The 19,732-nt window shown below is 35.5% G+C and overlaps 2 protein-coding genes across 2 annotated transcripts; one reads left to right on the top strand and one right to left on the bottom strand.

Annotated features, from left to right (window-relative positions):
• The first annotated feature begins 5,057 nt into the window (after window positions 1-5,057).
• Window positions 5,058-8,074, top strand: LOC147567822 (putative protein phosphatase 2C 23). The gene is made up of 4 exons (XM_086654352.1): window positions 5,058-7,006; window positions 7,102-7,215; window positions 7,357-7,621; window positions 7,732-8,074. The coding sequence occupies exons 1-4, from the start codon at window positions 5,390-5,392 to the stop codon at window positions 7,845-7,847; spliced, it is 2,112 nt and encodes a 703-aa protein (XP_086510478.1). The 5' UTR covers window positions 5,058-5,389; the 3' UTR covers window positions 7,848-8,074.
• An 887-nt stretch (window positions 8,075-8,961) lies between these two features.
• Window positions 8,962-17,698, bottom strand: LOC147567823 (pectin acetylesterase 5-like). Its single transcript, XM_086654353.1, has 12 exons — window positions 17,126-17,698; window positions 16,918-17,000; window positions 16,461-16,590; window positions 16,261-16,340; window positions 16,035-16,124; window positions 11,047-11,171; window positions 10,884-10,944; window positions 10,366-10,419; window positions 10,173-10,250; window positions 9,981-10,086; window positions 9,654-9,799; window positions 8,962-9,416 (listed from the first exon to the last, which is right to left on the bottom strand). The coding sequence occupies exons 1-12, from the start codon at window positions 17,355-17,357 to the stop codon at window positions 9,303-9,305; spliced, it is 1,299 nt and encodes a 432-aa protein (XP_086510479.1). The 5' UTR covers window positions 17,358-17,698; the 3' UTR covers window positions 8,962-9,302.
• Window positions 17,699-19,732: the final 2,034 nt, after the last annotated feature.

Here is a 19,732-nt window from a genome sequence, read left to right on the forward strand (position 1 = left end):
CCATTTCATCCAGTAAAACCCAAGTTAATTCAACCATCTTCCTTTCGCTTGTATTGTTAAATCTTTAGCTAACATTCCCGTGTGAAAAATGCTTATAGTTATATTCGACCACAAGTTCATCCACGTCCAAATCACATATAACCACAATCGCGTCTGTAAATTCGTAAAATATATTAGTGTTTAAGCAAGTTCTTGCAATTCGTAAAATGATAAAATATAAAAATGTAAAAGAATCGAAAGGTTAAACTTTACGAAAAATTTGTACAGTTACACTGCCGATAAAGTCATTTTGAGAGTAACGATGTTATGTTTGTAAAGTACACTATATTTTGTCAGAGTTTAGAAAATGTTTACAAAATTTCCACAGCTTATGCAAAATCAAAGAAGTGCTACAAGAAATTTGAGGGTGTTGCCGACTGAAAAACAAACTCGCTCATTCAAAATTATAAAACATAAATGATTTTCTGGATAAGTCAAAAAATTATAAGACATAAATATGCTATTAGGATCAAAAAAATGCTATGAGAATATACAAAAAATTTCAAAATTTATAATTACCTTTCATTCAATTTTTTTGGAGAAAACAAGATTATGAAGAGAGAAACAGTGAGACAAGATTTGAAGAATTTTTTAAGAAAAAGATTGATATCCTAGCCTTAAGAATAAGAACAACAAAACCATGCACGGTGCAACAATCTATCATTGAAAAAAACGAGAATATGGTAAAAGAAGAAATTTAATCCATTGAGCATCATGTTCTTTTAGATTTTCTACAGGTGAAGACTAAAAAACTTAGATGGACTTTCTCTGCAATTTCTCTTGGTTTTCTCTCGGTGAATTAAAGAAGAGAGAGTTATGATCGATTTCCTTTGGGTCAAATGATTAGGGTAACATTTCTTTAAACTGTAAAGACAAATTTTTGTAGAGATGGAAAATTCTAATTGAGGAATTATTTTCTTGCAACTGAAAAGATTATTTGTATCTTCTAATATAGGTAATTTTATTTAACCTGGGATAGGTTTGGAAGTAGTAGAGAAAAAAGAGGTTAGACATGTATTACTCCTAATGGATTTATTTTCTATTTAATATTATCTTTGGGCTCTAAACCCATTGACCATGTGATTTTGGACCTAAATCCCATCTAAAAGAAGTTAGAAGGAACTTTTATAAAAAACAAAATCTTTAATTCTATGGATCAAAACCCTTAACTCCTTCCAAGTGTTTCTTTTTTTCTTCATCTTTTTTTTCAAAGTTTTATTTTCTTCTAATCACTAAACCCAAAAAACATGGAGAACAAACCTAATATGCTTACAAGTGATGAAAAATATGTTTAATGGCTCAAAATTATCTGATTTCTAGGGTTTCGAATGTGTTCACCTCTCTTGGGGAGGATTAACGGATGAAGAAATTTGGTTTGTACGTCCCATGACAGATGTATTAGGAGCTTCAAGCGATTTTATTTGATGATTTCTAGGGTTTAGAATGTGTTTTTCCTCTTTATCTCTCTAACTTTGTTTCTGATTTTAGAGAAATAAGAGTAGTAGGGGTTGGAGATTTGGGGAAGATAAGTAAGAGAAGTGATAGATTGGAAAGAACAAAAAGTTTGGCTAGAAGTTATGGAGGAGATGAGATGGGGGAGTTTTTCTCCAGAGAAGAAGAAATAGGAGGGGAAGAAGAAAGAGGAGAAAAGCATTTTAAAAAAATTACTTAAAGTTAATTTTGTAAATTGAACATTTTTTCTGTATTTCTCATAAGAAAATATTTCCTAGAGATCTTACAAAGAAACATGGATTTCTCAGAAAAATTATTCCCCGAAGATTTTCCTTTATTCCCCGAAGCCACGACTTTTAGTTATTAGAGAAATAAAATATATGAAAGAGAAACTGAGAGAGATGATGAAAGAGAGGTTTTAGAGAGAGAAACAAAAGAGTTGATTACCAGTTAATCGACAGAAAAGTAGACTAGGGGGTTACCTTAGTATTTTTTGATAAACTAGAGAATTATAGATGAAGTTGTTCATAAATTATGGGGCCATTCAAAACTTTTATTTTATTACAATGTTTAAAATGGGGCACTTTCTTTAGTGCAGTCCAAGGGTATGGAAAGTGTCTTTGACTTTGAAAGTAGGTGGATATTCTACACATTTTTGTACATGTTAAGGTGAAATACTTGAAAAACAACAAACCATAATACATTGTAAAGATAACGGGTATTTAACAAACAAAAACTCTTGGGGGACCGTCCAAAAGGACCCCCAAGTGAACCGTATGAGAGAGGAACCCCGGTTTCTCTCTCATCACGTGCACACGTGATGAGAGAGAAACCGGGGTTCCTCTCTCATACGGTTCACTTGGGGGTCCTTTTGGACGGTCCCCCTGTTTAACTAATTTGTACACATTAATGTGAAATACTCTGAAAACAATAAAGTAATGGGTTATTTCCCTAATGGCCCCCAACTTTGTGACCAGCTTCCCGCCTGGCCCCCTACTTTACGAGAAATACCCATATGGCCCCTATTACCGTTAACTTTAACTTTCCGTCACTCTCTCTCCTCCATCTCTTTTTCTCTCTCTGCCATGTCACGCCACCTCATCTGTTAGGCCACCTCATCACCTTCTCCGGCAGTGGCCGGCCGGCGACCTTCAAACTAAAATTTTTTTTTTTTTTTTTTTATCTCTCTCCTCTCTCTCTCTAAGAAGTCCGGCGAAGGAACCCTTCGCCGGAGTTCGTCTGTTCTCACGAACAGACCAGATCTGTCCGTGAGAAGAGACGGATCTGTTCTCACAAACAGATCTGGTCTGTTCGTGAGAACAGATGAACTCCGGCGAAGGGTTCCTTCGCCGGAGTTCTTAAAGAGAGAGAGAGAGGAGAGAGATAAATTTTTTTTTTTTTTTTTTTTAGTTTGAAGGTCGCCGGCCGGCGACCTCTGCCGGAGAAGGTGATGAGGTGGCCTAACAGATGAGGTGGCGTGACATGGCAGAGAGAGAAAAAGAGATGGAGGAGAGAGAGTGACGGAAAGTTAAAGTTAACGGTAATAGGGGGCCATATGGGTATTTCTCGTAAAGTAAAGGGCCAGGCGGGAAGTTGGTCACAAAGTTGGGGGCCATTAGGGAAATAACCCTAAAGTAATAAATGTTGTAAATAGTCCCACATTGATAGTGAGGCAAAGTGAGGTGTTTCTATGTTAAATACTCTTTTCTATTGAAGCGTTTTAAAACCATGAGTTCCAAAAGGACAACATCACTAGCAACGTCTGATCTGCATCCCCTCTAACACATTATCCGAACGATTTGATCTACTATGATGTGGTATTGAGATGATGCGCCATAAGTAATTCCACATCAGTGATGACTCCTCTTATGAGGTTAAATACCCTTCAGGTATTTTTAAACCGCGAGGCTTAAAAGTGCAATAGCGGACAATATCACTCGTAACTTAGAAGACTAATGGGTCATATAACAAGAATAATTAAATTAATTATCAAGAATAAATTGCAATTGCACTAGATTATAATTTCTTAAATGTAGTAATTAAAATTGTTTTTATAAAAATTAAGGGAAGAGAAATGCTAGATTTACAACTAGAAATCTGAAAAATTCATCCAGATTGACTTGGCTCCTACATGGCATCTTGGAAGTTCAAATACATTTATAAGTAATTTATTGATTTTACCAATATACCCTCTCTTCTATGGTTTCTCTCTCTAAAACCTTTATCTCTAAATCCTTTAATCACCCAGAAATCAAATAAGACCAAACTTTGAAAAACGAAATCAAGTTTTCTTCTTAAAATATTCAATCCATAAATCTATTTGATAGGAGAAGAATCATAGTTCAAATGACTATTTCAGAAAATGGAAATCAAAATCTATAAAATTTCCCTACTTCAAAGTTACTAAAAGTCAATATTAAAGAGGCTTTCTGCATATCATTTGTATGAAAAAAATCACCATGGATTGTATATGTTGTAGATTTCTGGTTAGAGAAAGAAAGAGGAAGTTAGAGAGAGAAAGATAATGAGAGAGAATATGAGCAAGTGGTTTTTTCCTAAATTTCAGATTTGCTGTAGAAGTCAGTGGTTTCTACCCAAGTAAACCCCAAATATGTCAAATTAATTGATTGTTTCTCACAAACAAGAAGGTTTGGATGATGAGTATGTCCTTTCACCACCCTATTTATTTTACAGTAGTTAAGGTTTAGAGAGAAGCTATGAATTCATTTGAAGGGTTTAGAGAGAGAAACAAGAGAAAAGAAAAGAGGGTAGATTGGTAAAAGCCAAATTCACTCATAAATGCATTTGAAATTCCAAAATGCCATGTAGGAGCCATGTCAATCTGGATAAATTTTCCAGATTTTAAGTTGTAAGCTAAAGTTACAAAAGATTTTGACAAAAGATAGTTCTCAACTGATGTGGCAGTTGTGGTTTGAAACTTTGACCAAATCTAAACCGTTGAGAGATGAATATCACAACCGCTACATCAGCTAAGAACTTTTTTTTGTCAAAATTCTTTGTAACTCTAGCATCTCTCAAAAATTAATTAGTATTTTATACAAAGATTATTTACGCGGTTACGTCCAAAATCATAAATTTCTTCTATAAAATATTAGGAACCTTTGAGATATAATCCCATAGCTATATCATCCATAATAATAATAGATTATCTTAATTTTAGATCTACCAAATAAAGGAGTACCCTATTTCAAAATCAACAACTCCACCATCAGATTATTTAATATTCTTCCTTCAAATCAAAATTTAGTAGGTTAAACAGAAGTCGGCTCTTATTCATTCACTCACTCACTCAGTCAGGTCATCCAGGCTATCAGTAGAACCTCTACAACTCTATACTAAACTGACACGTGTCAGTCCAACTGTACTACTTTAATCACCAATTAATTTGTTTACCCACCAGTTTAACTGAGTAACAAACGCCATACCACTAACACATTTATGTACATAAAATCAACCGCTGGTGTATGTTAAAATTACTACCCACGTCAGGAGTAGGTGAACAATATAGATTAATAAATGACCCTGGCACACTTTTCCAAACAGTTGATTTCATTGAGTTGACTTTTTGGACCACTTTTTTCTATTTTTTCTCTCTTGTCCCAACTCAACCAAATGGTTAACTTTACTCCTCCTTAACCCTTAACCTTAGTCAACGCCCCACCTCCCCAACCAATTAAAAAGTTAATTCAAAATCCTTCCCCCATTCACTCTTATAGTCAACTCTCTTTCTCTCTCTCAAAACTCTCTCTCTCTCTCTCTAAAAACTTCTTATTTTTCCTATGTTCTTCTCCTTCTCTGTTTGTTATTCACATCTGCCATGAAATCTTGTTTTAGGTTTCTGTAAAGGGAAGAAATTCGGGTATTTTGATTCATAGAGATGGGTAACGGTTTGGGTAAAATCGTTATTTGCTTCACAGGAGATAACCAGAAACAGGATATATCAGTTTTAATATCAGAACAACCATTAGATGAAGGTCATGGTCATTCATTCTGTTATGTTAGACCAGACCCAAGTAGAATTTCAACAACATCAAAAGTTCATTCATCAGAAGAAACAACAACATTTAGATCAATTTCAGGTGCATCAGTAAGTGCAAATACATCAACTCCATTATCAACTGCTTTTGTTGATCTTTATTCATATAATAGTTTTGATCGAGCTGCTGCTTTTGAAAGTTCTACTTCTTTTGCTTCAATTCCATTACAACCCATTCCTCGTTATTTGATCAATTCGGGTCCTTTATCTTCTGGTGGGAATTTTGGGGATTTAATTACTTCTGAAAGAGGGTTTTTATCTGGTCCAATTGAACGTCGATTTATGTCTGGTCCTCTTGATCGTGGATTGTTTTCTGGTCCACTTGAAGATAAAGGAGGGTCTGGGTCTGATCAGTTTCAGAGAAGTTACTCTCATGGTGCTTTTGCTAATTTTAAACACAGATCCAGAAAAGGGTCAGTTGTTAGTTTTCTTAAGAGGACTATTTCTCGAACAATTTATCGTGGGTCGAATTCAATTGTTGCTCCAGTTAAAGGGATTATCTCTGTTAAGCAACCAGATTGGCCCATTGGATCGGATAAAATTGATCCTAATCTTACAGTTTGTAGTACTAATTTGAGTAGTGAAACAAGTATTGATGATGATTATTCTTCAGGAAGTCAGAATCTTCAATGGGCTCAAGGTAAAGCTGGTGAAGATCGAGTTCATGTTGTGATTTCTGAAGAACACGGGTGGGTTTTCGTTGGGATTTATGATGGATTTAATGGTCCTGATGCTCCTGATTATCTTCTTTCCAATTTGTATCCTGAAGTTCATAAAGAACTCAAAGGATTATTATGGGATGATAAGTTTGAATCTCCTATAAAAACCGATCAACCCATAATTTCTAATCCAGATATAGATAATTCAATCCAAACTGATTCATCAATGGATCATTCATTGGAAAGTGGTGATAATAATTTGAATTTGAATTCCAATTTGAAGAGGAACCGGAGTAAGAGCCTGAAAAATAAGTTTAAAGGGGCGGCTAAGAAATGGGCAGAGAATCAAAGAAAGTGGAAAGATGAATGGGATAGAGAAAGAGTGGAACTTGATAGAAGGTTAAAGGAACAATTGAGTCGTTCGAATTCAACAAATATTAACCATTCTGATGTTTTAAAAGCTTTATCTCAAGCTCTGAAAAAAACAGAGGAATCTTATTTGGATGTTGCAGATAAAATGGTAATGGAAAATCCTGAATTAGCTTTAATGGGTTCTTGTGTTTTGGTGATGTTGATGAAAGGTGAAGATGTTTATGTGATGAATGTGGGTGATAGTCGTGCCGTTTTAGCTCAGAAAGCTGAGCCTGATCTTTGGTTAGGAAAAGCTCAGCAAGATTTAGAACGAATTAAAGAGGAAACTTTATACGATCTTTTGAAATTCGATGGTGATCGATCCGAAAGACTACCCAATTTATCTGCTCTTCAGCTATCATTAGATCATAGTACTAGTATGGAGAAAGTATGTGCTCCATAACTGTCTCATTACTCTCTCTCTCTCTCTATAGTCTACTTTGGATTGATTGTTGATGTTTCCATTTTCTTCTTCTGTTGCAGGAAGTTGACAGAATCAAGAATGAACATCCTGACGATGCTTCAGCAATCACGAACGATCGGGTGAAGGGCTCATTGAAGGTCACTCGAGCATTCGGTGCTGGCTTTCTCAAACAGGTAATGAACCCTGTGATATATTCATCAATTCTATCATAACCATGCCTCCTAAAAACTCGAAAATGATCATGTTTCTAAACTATTGTTGACTAGAGGGATATGGGTAGTCATTTATTGATTCATGAATGGATTCTTTTGCAGCCAAAATGGAACAATGCACTTTTAGAGATGTTCAGAATCGACTATATTGGAACGTCCCCGTACATAACATGTTTACCGTCTCTCTACCACCACAGATTAGGACCTAAAGACAGATTTTTGATATTATCTTCCGATGGGCTTTACCAATACTTCACCAACGAAGAAGCAGTCTCCGAAGTTGAGATGTTCATAGCATCCTCGCCAGAAGGAGATCCGGCTCAGCACCTTATTGAAAAAGTCTTATTTCGTGCCGCTAAAAAAGCAGGTTAAACCCACTAATAAACCTTCAACATGTCAAATATGTAAATGAGATCATTACTAACTAAGAGTAAGTTCAGAGTTTGACAAATATTTCTGCATTTTCATTAATTTCAGGTATGGACTTTCATGAGTTGCTTGAAATACCACAAGGGGATCGAAGACGTTACCACGATGATGTTTCGATTATTATTATCTCATTAGAAGGAAGAATATGGAGATCATGTATGTAATAGATAAAGATATCCATGTACTAGAAATATAGAGGAGCATTTCTGCTTTTTTTTTGTGGGTGTTCTAATTTTGGAACAAATCACTCTGTATTATATACAAGATAAACTACGAAGGTTTAGAGAAAGAAAACTATAGTTATAAGATGGTTGCGAGAAGGGCTGTAAAGGTTGTCAACGCTTCTTCATGTTCATATAAACAAAATGTCATTAAAATTGAAATTCTCTAATAATTGGTACTTAATAGAGTTCCATTTCCTACTTTCTCAAGCAAAACCTGGTTTTTTATTCCAACACTGATAGTCTGCCTGAAGTGGGCCTGAAATCCAAGTTGGGTATGTTCATATAAACAAAAGTTGGGTATGTTCACTGCATAATAAAGTCTTACCCCCTTCTCTAGCATGAAGAAACTCATCATCTTGGACTTCTCTTTCTGTCTCTAGAAATAGATTGAAAGAGAGAGAGAGAGAGGACTCATGTCATAAGTGCTAGAATGAGAACAGTAATTGCATTGTAGTTGGGAAGGTGGGACAGTTGAGGGAATCAGGCTTTGAAAGCTAAAATATCTAATTAAACCCCATAAAGGGTCTGCTTCAAAAACATTGAATTTTGAAATGGTCAACCCTGAAACTTACGCAAAACAAAACAGAGAAAAATATCAAGAAATGAATACTTCTAATTTCAGAGAGGGTGGAGTTGGTTAAAATTTGGGTCCCTGTCCACATTAGATATTGATGAATTCCGTGAAATTTAGTTGGCTGATATCTCTAATTTTCACAATAAATACAAGCAAGTCCACATCAAATTTGTTTTCTTTTTTCTCTTTTTGGTGTTATTCTGAACTTCGATTTTGATTCTAATTACTACTTTTGGGATTTATTGAATCAATTGCACCTGAAAGCTGTCTGGTAAGTTCTAAGCCTTTAATAGTTGTAAAATCACTACTTCTATGATTTTTCTAATTACTGCCATAACCCAAAATGTGTTAAAACCCGAACCTGAATACTCAGAAATCGGAAGCAAATACAATTGTATGTTATGGCTTGGAAGATCTTGATATTTTTTAGTAAAAGTTTGAAGTAATATGCCTTTCAAATTCTAAAAGACAAGATCAAAATGAAAAATAAGATTGTAATATGAGTATTCAGTTCGAGTTTACCAAACAATACAAGAAAACAAGACAAGTAGAAGATAACTACATAGAATAGTCACAGATGACAAAGCCTAAGAACGAAGGATAGAAAAAGGAGGCGATGAGAATGATCAGACAACCTTAGCTATTAACATGACTATACGAATTGGCTAACAAGTTTTCGACTCAGTTAGATTCATACATCATGAAAAAACATCGGCTACCCAAGGCTAAATTAATCGGTATTCATGTATAGGCAGCAGATAATTCGAAGTTCCAGCTTAAGACCTTACCTCTGCAGCAGTACCGAGCTCTCCTGATAAATATCAAGCTCCAGTAAAATCCATATTGTAACAAGTAGGATTACATGGGTATGAGCAATCAATTTCCTTTACGTGTTTTCTGTTAAAATACCAATCGCCGACGGACTCCGCAATGGTCTGAAAGAACAAAAAAGAAAAAGGAAAGTTAAAAATACAACATATGAGCCACTGTTGAGAGGATTAAATATGGAGAGGTAGTTATTATAAGCCAATTAGGCGTATTCTACAAACAAGTTTTACAAACTAAATAAGATTTTAATACACGTCTATAGTGTGAGATTTTGTATATATATTTCGTGTGAACATATTTTCATGGTGTCAAGTACTCGAAACATATAAGTGATTCCTCTTTACCTTGTTGTTAATTCGAGGAGAAGTCCTAGAATTCCATGTGATATCCATCCAAGTCTGGCAGTGAGAAAAACATGAATTTATAAATATACCACTGTTTCTGTTCTGCTGGAACTGACCTAAAGCCTTTAGCATAGAATCCCGGTATCCTGTAAATGATGAGTTGGAAATAGATAAGAGAACCCAAACGACTAACGAAACTCAAGCATCCATAAGCCAATTAATAGATCTATATCGGCCTTGTCTAATGAGTTAAGTCCAGGATCTCAGTTAACATTTTTCCAAATACTGTGGCCATAACTAATAAACTAAGACGGAAAAAGTCCTTACCATGCAGTATCTCAGTCTGTCTGGGATCACAATTCTTAATGTTCAGTTTGCAATCTTTCCACTTTCGATCTGGGTCGGAAGCAGGTGGCACGAAAATGTGTTGTATCTGAGTAAATACAAATAAACATCGGATATGTTTTGAAAGTTGAATTACGATGAATACGTGAACTATGAATTGATGGATCTTTTTACCTGCCAAAAATCATAAGCAGGGTTGACAAGGAACAGCGGTGTCTTTATGTACTTGATAAATTCTTGAGGAAATAAGCACTGCACAATTGGTTCAAAACATATAACAGCAGCATGTTTAAGCAATTTCAATACCAAAAAAGGATGAACGGCTCTTGCTAACAAAAATAAAAAGCATAACACGACGGAAACCTACCTGAGATGGTTTGGTGTTCGAGATACAATCCTTGTGTAAACTTTTCCCAACACCCTGATACACGAGAGTTGGCAAACATGTAAACAAACACTATCTTTAGAAATATACATATATTTATGGTTCTTACGTAAATTTTCTTAATCACAAAGAAGTCAAATTCGAAAATAACTGGCTTTCTATCAGTTAGGGAAGTGTTTAATAATATTTTGTACATGAACAGGATGGATCAGCATAATTGATGTAATATAGATCATCACAGATTTCATGAGTTAAGAGTATGAATATTAAGCCCAATTGAACAAAAAGGGAAGGTTTAAGTGTAATTCTTCACTTTCCCAAAAGAAATTGGAGGCGGGATGAAGATGATAGTATAGAATTTTAATGATTTACGAAAGATAGTAACAGATTAACAGCAGGTGAACTACAAGTGACTAACTATTATATTTTCTTAAAAAACATTACATAATGAACGTTTAGACAAATTTAGATTAACGTATGATAAAAATATAAAGGCGGACCTGGAGGTTGAAAACATCATTGTAAAAGGTTTGCATTGTGCGGCTCCCAGATACATCTTTCCTGAAGTGGCGATACCGATAGGTCAAAACATAACGGGGTCATCAAACGGCTAGTATAATGAGATCAAGGTAGAAAAGTCATCAAATGGGTAGACATACATACTCATCAAGGAAAAATGCTGCATCTGCTAGGCACTTAACATCAGCATCCGTAGGCAAAATTGCCCGAAAATCGTCACAATGTATAAGAGTAGCCAATCCACCAGCAGAGCAACCCGAAAGAAGAGCCTGAATATTATTAAATGTATAAAAAACCTTGGCATTTCCTATTCTCGTTTCCATGAATAACAACAAGCATCACTGTAAGCAGATTTATTCATTACCTATTGGGTACAGAATGCATAAATATGTTCACCTATAACAGTGAACAAATTGGAATGGGAGGAAAGCAGAAGAAGCGATATTCTCAAATGCAACTAAATTGAAGATTGGAGCAAACTATGTGTTTGAAGAAAATGAAGCTATGACTTGAGTCTTGAAGTAACAATTCAAATCACACAACTCAATAGTAATACTAAGGAAATTCAAGACTCACCCACTACACCACCATTACATACACTACCCACTAATACATCCATTACTGCCACTAATACCCCCACTACTAACACTTACTGAAGTCTAGAAAATAACTAGTTAAGATAACAACATAATCAACTACTTGCTAAAAACCTGGAAACCACTAATAAGATGCACTAATTTTTGCGCTCCCCCTTAAAGCATTCTTACGATCAATTATACCCAGAATAGTTCTGAACTCTTCAAACTTAGCTCTTGGAAGTGCTTTAGTAAAGACATCTGCCACTTGATCTTCACTTCGAAATTCGAATATTATGGAGTTTAATTTCTCCATCAAGTACTTTCTCACGAACAAAATGATATTGAATCTCAATGTGTTTGCTGCGAGCATGAAGTATAGGATTGGCTGCTAACTTCACTGCCCTTTGATTGTCACATTTAATAGATATGGAATAATCCATCTTCGAGTTAATACCTTCCATCAATCGCTTCAGCCATATACATTCTTGTGTAGCCATAGTTGCCACTATATATTCAACTTCAGTACTAGAAAGCGCAACAGTACGCTGCTTTTTGCTGCACCATGAAATTGCTGCAAAACCTGTATAGAAACAATAACTAGTAGTTGAACGTCTGTCGTTCACATCACCAGCCCAATCTGCATCAACAAATCCACTTAAGTAGAATTTGGTACAATTTTTTTACATTAGCCCGAACTCCAGAGTTCCTTTCACATAACGTAAAATTCTCTTTGCTGCATTACAGTGAGAAACACAAGGTTTCTCCATAAATTGAGTAACGATTCCTACAGAATATGCAATATCAGGTCTTTTTATGGTTAAATAAATCAGACTGCCGACAAGTTGTCGAAAAAGTGTAGCATCACTTAGTGGCTTCCCTTCATCTTTCTTTAACTTGAGACATGGCTCCATAGGAGTCGTTACTGCATTTGACTCCCCCATACCAAAACGATCCAGCAGATTGCTAGCATAACCCTTTTGAGAAACAAAATAGCCATCTGATTTTTCCACTTCAAGGCCGAGAAAACATCCAAGTTCGCCCAGATTCTTCATTTCAAATCGAATAGATAAATCCTCTCTCAAACGTGTAATTTCAGCAAAATCATCTTCAGTGATTATCATATCATCCACATATAATAAAAGGATTGTACCCAATGTGGAATTCATTTTCGCAAATAAACTAGAATCTGAATTTGAAATTTTGAATCCACAAAAGGTAAGATATTGAGCAATCTTACCTTACCAAGCTCGTGGAGCTTGCTTTAGACCATACAAGGCCTTCTTGAGTCGACAAACATAATGGGGAAATTTCTTCGAGATGAAACCTTGGGGTTGCTCCATAAATGTTTCATCCAACTCACCGTAAAGAATGCATTCTTTACATTAAACTGACATATACTCCACGAATTGCATGCATCCAAAGAGATTATGGTTCTAACTGTCACCATCTTGGCGACGGGGCTGAAGGTCTCTTCATAATCTAACCCATAATTCTGTGAGAACCCTCGTGCAACCAGGCGTGCTTTGTACCTGTCCACAGCTCCATCTGCCTTCTTCTTCAGTTTATAAACCCATCTACATGTCACTAACTAAGCGTCTTTTGGTTTTGGTACGAGCTCCCATGTGTTGTTCTTGTCCAAGGCTGAGACCCCATCTTGCATTGCGTCTTCCCATTCTGAAATTCCTTTTGCCTCATTAATTCATTAGTATGAGGGCTCGTGACCAACCATAGCTCTTGAAAGAAAACATGAAGTAAAAGTACAAGGGTTTAATTGAACCTCATAATTATTTAAATAACCAGGTTGTTTTCTTTCCCTCATAAATGTCCTTCTCATTGACCTATCTTGGTGTGTTTTTTCAGTAGACTCACTCCCCCTTTCTTCTATGATGGAGCCATCACTAGCATCAAGTTGTATACTTGTAGAACTTTCTCCTTCTACAGCTGAAGATTCATTACTATCCCCTCCTAATTCAGTAGGAGTGTTTAAAGAGGAGTAATATGTTGATACCTCATCAAACACCACATCTCGTGATGTAACAACCTTCATTGTTTCTGGATCCATACATTTCCAACCTTTCCTGTGTGGGTCATAGCCAACAAAAACACATTTTCTTGCTCTTGGATCTAGTTTAGTTCTATTGCTTTTAGGCACATGGACATAGCAAATAGAACCAAATACACGAAAATAGTTCACATTTGGTTTTCTATTAAATAATACTTCAAATGGAGATTTTTCTTTACCTGGCCAAGGTTGGAGGCGATTTATTACATGGCAAGCACATTTTATAGCTTCTGCCCAAAACTCTCTAGGAAGATATTTATCATGTAAGCAAGATAAACTCATTGAGGTGAGATGTGCTAACTTCCGTTCAGCTACCCCATTCTGTTGTGGGGTCTTTGGACAAGTCATTTGTCTACGATTCTACGAATACCATGTTCTCTGTAATAATTAAGAACTTCTTCGGACATATATTCACCTCCATTATCGGTTCTTAAGCACTTAACTTTAGACCCAAATTCCTTCTCTACATTGTTTTTTAACACCACAAAGTTAGAGAATGCCTCATTTTTATTCTTCATAAAATACACTCACGTATATCTTGAGCAGTCATCATCAGTGACCATTAAGTTGTGAAAACCACGATTGTTTGGTGTTTTTGTTGGCCACATCACATCTGAATGCACTATTCAAACAACGTAGATGATCGGTCTCCATTATGTTTACGGATAGAAGAAAGCAGTGACTGATTCCCGGTTGCGTGATTTGAGCAGCCAGAATCAATAATCCGTTCTTTACCATAATGGATAGATATATTAGCTTCACTTAGGGTTTTATCACTTTGTCTTGTTGGAACCTCAACAGAAAAACATTATTCCCACTTTGGTTGATCATCTTTTTCATCATGTACAACATTTGCATTTTCATCCTCGTCTTCCACATTTTGTTGGGTATGACTTCGTCTTCCACATCTATAACACTCAATGCAGTGTTCATATTTTACACGACAATTTCGCTTAATATGACCCACCTTTCCCCACCTGTGACACTTAATTAATTTTTCTTTTATGATCAGACTCCATCTCTACACCTGAACTTGATGAAGAATTTGAAACGGCTTTATACTTTCACTGATTTTTGGTGAAAAGTACATCATCTGTGTCGGGTTTATTGGACATTTACTTCATCAAGGCATGAACTCTGTCCGTAAACCACGAACAAGGTAGCGATGCAGCCGTGCCTCGCTAATAGGTTCCTCCACATCTAGCTCTGAGATTTCTGCACGTACATTTTTTTCTTCAAAAAATATTCTGAAATAGATGTACCTCCTTGAGTTAATGTCGCAAGCTCATTTTCTAGGAATTGCAGTCTTGTTGTATTCTTTTGAGTAAACAACCTTTGAAGAGTCTCCCACACTTGTTTATCTTCCACTTTCGTCGCAACTCGACATTCTCTTGAGTGTCATCCGGAATTAACGAATCGGTACCACAAACAAGATCCCATAATTCTTGACTTTGTAAATAAGCTTCCATACACAGTCGCCAATACTTGTAATTATTACCTACAAGTTTCTCCACACATACTTGAGAGATACCATTACCACCATTCATTGCAACACGCAAAACCAGAAAACAAAGAAAATAACCGAACTTTTCTTGTTGGACTTTTATCAAAAAGGTTGTACTCAACTTAAAAACTAGAACTTTTGAATACTAGCACTCTCTCCAACCTAGCTCTGTTACCATGAAGAAAATAAAGCTATGACTTGAAGTAACAGTTCAAATCACACAACTCAATAGTAATACTAATGAAATTAACATTCATCAAAAAATTTTCTTGTATTTTCAACACATTTGGGCCTCTATTTATAGACTCTCTACTATAACTACCCACTTCCTATCAAGACTCACCCACTACACCACCATTACTTACACTACCCACTAATACATCCATTACTGCCACTAATACCCCCACTACTAACACTTACTGAAGTCTAGAAAATAACTAGTTAAGATGCGCGGGGTTCCTGTCGAATATGATACAGCTGGGCATGGAACTACGGACACAACATAATCAACTACTTGCTAAAAACCTGGAAACCACTAATAAGAGCATCTCCAATGCAACACTCAACTTGAAAAACTCAATTTGACACAACAATACTTGAGTGTTTAGCAAAAAACACTCTCCAATGCAACATTCAACTTGAATCTCAATATGATGTGGCAACAATAATGTTGAGATACTCAAAAGAAAACTCAATTGTTGAGTTTTCTTTTGAGTATCTCAACATTTATTGTTGTATCTCAATTGGTCCACATCATCATTTTATGTATAAAAATAATAAACAAGAGTAAATCTAAAGTAAATGGTGAGTTTTTTGAGTGTTGCATTGGAGAACTATTTTAAATTGAGTATCTCAATTGTGCCACCTATGAAAGAGAATCTCAATTCATACTTGACACATTAGATTAGTTGAATTTTTGTTGAGTGTTGCACTAGAGATGCTCTAAGATGCACTAATTTTTACAGTGTTTGAGGAGTCGAGGATATACCTGTCTAGCATTAGCCAATCCCAATGACAGGAGTTCCTCCATCGTTGCTTCCCAAATGAGCTGACCTCTGGAAAAGAGTTTCGTTCTATTCTATACCACGGATATACAGGTAGATAAATTAATCGAGCTAGTCTACCACCAATTATGAAGTTATCACTCAACAGTTAATATAAGAATTTGATATTGTGGGGAAAAAAATCCAATCATGGAACTTGTGTTAAACCACCTCAAGTTCACTTTGAGGATTTCCAGATAATGATGCACCATCACAATAACGTATCTTTACTTTATTCCAGTTAAAGAAATCTGAATAATGCCAAATTGCACTTATCAAAAAGAGTTTTGGGGTAGAAGAAGCAAATGCTAAATATTGGCATATTCGCCTAGGAAAAATTTCTGACATAGATAAAGTAAGAAATGTATTACCAGGATTTTGTAATTCATGACGGCCCAAAATGCCACTAAAAGGAACTTGACGAATCATGAAATCGGATGATCCTAATGCAGTTATTTTACGTTTTGAACATGATTCTACAGTATCGCACCAACCTCCGCCCTTAACAAAAAAGAAAGACATAAATCAGCAAAACTCGACATATAGACCAAGCAACTAACTCTAGTGACATTGCTTTAATATACTGTAGTAATTATGGATATCCATTTTCATTCCTCAAATATGGAAGGAAGAAAAGAACTTCTCTATATTTCTTATAACAAGAGGACATTCTTAATAAGCATAAACATCAAAGGACAACCAAGTAGATAAAAAGGGATTACAATTGACATACCAATGTAGAAAGATTAAAGAATCAAAAAACTGAAATCTACCCATAGTGTAATAAGGCTCCATTCTTTGTTTAAGCAAGTTCTTCTTGACTTTTACCTCAATGTGGAGAATCCAATTGTTAGAACCAGAACCAAAACCCTTTTGGAAATGATACCCAGGTGAGCTTCCATCTAAACAAACTATAACCCATAATCAAAAAACGAAATTAGATTACTAACCCAACTCAAATTTGGAACTGAATAAGTCTTGGAAAATCAGTTAAATTTCAGGGAAAAAAAGGAGTGGGTAAGAAAATTGATTTTACCAGCGCCTTTAACCTTTGCATTTGACAACAAGGTCAAGTTAACAAGATCGAGATCAGGAGAATTTAATTGTGAATCGTTGTGATTGGGGGAGAGTGGGGAAGACGAAGAAGAATCGAGGGTCAGAATGAGTGCTAAAGAGAGAAGGGTGAAGGCAGTGACTGCAATTGCCCATTCCTTTTTACCCCATTTTGTCCACAAAATCAACCTACGAAATCGTAGTGAATTCACCATCTCTAATTTTGAATTATCCTCTTCTTATTTAGGATAAAATCAATCAGGAAAAAGGATGAATCTGCCTCGGAAAGATTCCTGCTAAGTTCTAACTCACCTAAACTCCTTAGGGTCAACTAAATGTTGAAATATTTTAAGATTATTTCAGTCAAGTGGTTGGGTTTTGTCTTGATGGTGCCTTTAAGCTTCCGTGGTTGGTTTTGGAGAGTAGGTGCTTTGAAGTTTTCTTTTTCTGTTTTTCTAAAACGATGAGATTGGAACTCTCATCTTTCCGGTGAAAAGACATAATGACATACCCATTACAGCTCAACCTGAAAAATTTCACTAAATATAGATGTAGCAAATGCTCATATTGTCCTCCAATATATCTCTCACATGTTGTAGTCAGGGGTGGCCCTGGGCCAAAGCGAACAAATCGTCGCTTCGGGCCACCGGTTTTTAGGGGCCACCAAGACATTAATTTCATTAAGAAATATATAAGAAGCCCAACTCTCTAAGAAAATTATAAGGGCCCCATTTAACAAATGTTAAGTAAAAAGGGCCACCAAATTTGATGATCTTTAAATGAAGGGCGAGCCCCAACAGTTTGTTTGACTTATGAAACAAAAATGCTTTTTAAATATCCAAATCATGAAGTCCCAATATCCCTTTCTTTCTTCAAGCCAAAATGCCGAACCAGACTGCTTATTCAATTTCTAGAAACAAAGTTTATTGTTTTTCTTTGTAAGTTGTTTCGTTTCAGAAGTACAAAGAAATATTTTGTTTTCTATTTGAGTTAAAAAAGTTACCCAAGATGATGGTGATAGAGATTCATGTGGTCGCTTTGAAACCTTTTTCAAGCATAATGAGTCATATGACATAGACGAACTAGATTTATTTTCTTAACTGAAACTGTTGAAGCATTTTTTACCGAATGAGATCAAAAGACCAATTAAAGTACTAGATTTTTTGAAAGATATGAAAGGTTGTTACCCGAACACATGGGTTTCTTATAGAATTATGTTAACCATACCAATTGTTGTTGCCTATGCAGAAAGAAGTTTTTCTAAGTTGAAGTTGATTACGTCTTATATTCGATCCACTATGTCGCAAGAACAGTTAAACGGGTTAGCTATATTATCTATTGAGAAGTATGTGGATGTCAGTCTTGATCATTCGACGATTATTAGTGACTTTGCATCGAAAAATTTAAGAAGAACAAAATTTCAGTGATTGTAATTATCAAAAAAACTATTTTTGTTATATAAATTTGATGAAAATATTTTGTGGTACTTACGATTTTCATGTAATACATTTATACGTTTTACAATTTGATAGAAGGGGCCACATTTTCAAACCTCGCTTCGGGCCACCGAAAAGTCAGGGCCGGCCCTGGTTGTAGTATCAAGACGGTGAATGGTCCAATAGTCGGGGCAATACAACATTGTTGGTTAAAAATTGTAATCCAAATCTTCCAAGTCGATGTGCTTTGAGATCTAAAAAAGCAATTGATTAGTTAGTGGTTATTCAAAGGGTGACTAGTGTTAATATATAATATGTTGGAAAAATCCAACATATGTGGGCTCACATATGTAAAAGTGTGTGTATGGCTATCTTAAGGTATGGTCAAGTCAAATAGTGATCTAATACGGTTAATTATTGACCAAAGGTATCAAAGTGTCATGGAATAAACGTGTAGAGACCATTAAGTGATTCCTAATTTGATGAGAGACCAAATTAGAAATAAAAGTCTATAAATAGGGGGTTATGGTCCTCATTTGGGCTTCTTCTCAGTCTCTCTAACTTTTGGTTTGGGTATGACATCCCTTCATCATCACAAGAGAGATTACATGGAGGAGGAGGAGAACCAAATGGAAGATCATCATCCCAATCAAGTCAATCACTAAGGTCATGTTTGGCGCGCGGGAATAGCGTTGGAATGAAATGTGATTCCCGGGAATCACATTCCAGATCATTGTTTGGCTTGCGGGAATGGTGTGGGCCGGGAATGTGATTCCCTCAAAAAGGGGTAATAGCAAACCCAGGGGGGAGGTGGGTTTGTGATTCCCATTCCCCCGGAATCACACATATTAATATTTATTGACAAATATATCCTTAACAAATATTGAATTACCAATTTTTTTTTTTTTGTAGAATTTAGTATTAATAAGTACTATTTATGTTTATGAGTAAAATTTAATTTTAGATAAATTTCTATTTAGGTTTATGAACAAAAATTTTATTTTAGATAAATTTTTATTAAGATATTTATTTATTATCTTTAAATTCTAACCCTCTCATGTATCGTGTTATTATGTAGTTTATGTAGTTTAAGTAAGGGTAAAAGTGAACTTTTACAAATATTTACATTCCTCTTCCTATACGAACCAAACACC

The sequence above is a fragment of the Eschscholzia californica genome, unplaced genomic scaffold, assembly GCF_041429995.1.
Source record: "Eschscholzia californica isolate CP2 unplaced genomic scaffold, dmEscCali1.0.p SCAF_1, whole genome shotgun sequence".
NCBI lineage: Eukaryota > Viridiplantae > Streptophyta > Magnoliopsida > Ranunculales > Papaveraceae > Eschscholzia > Eschscholzia californica.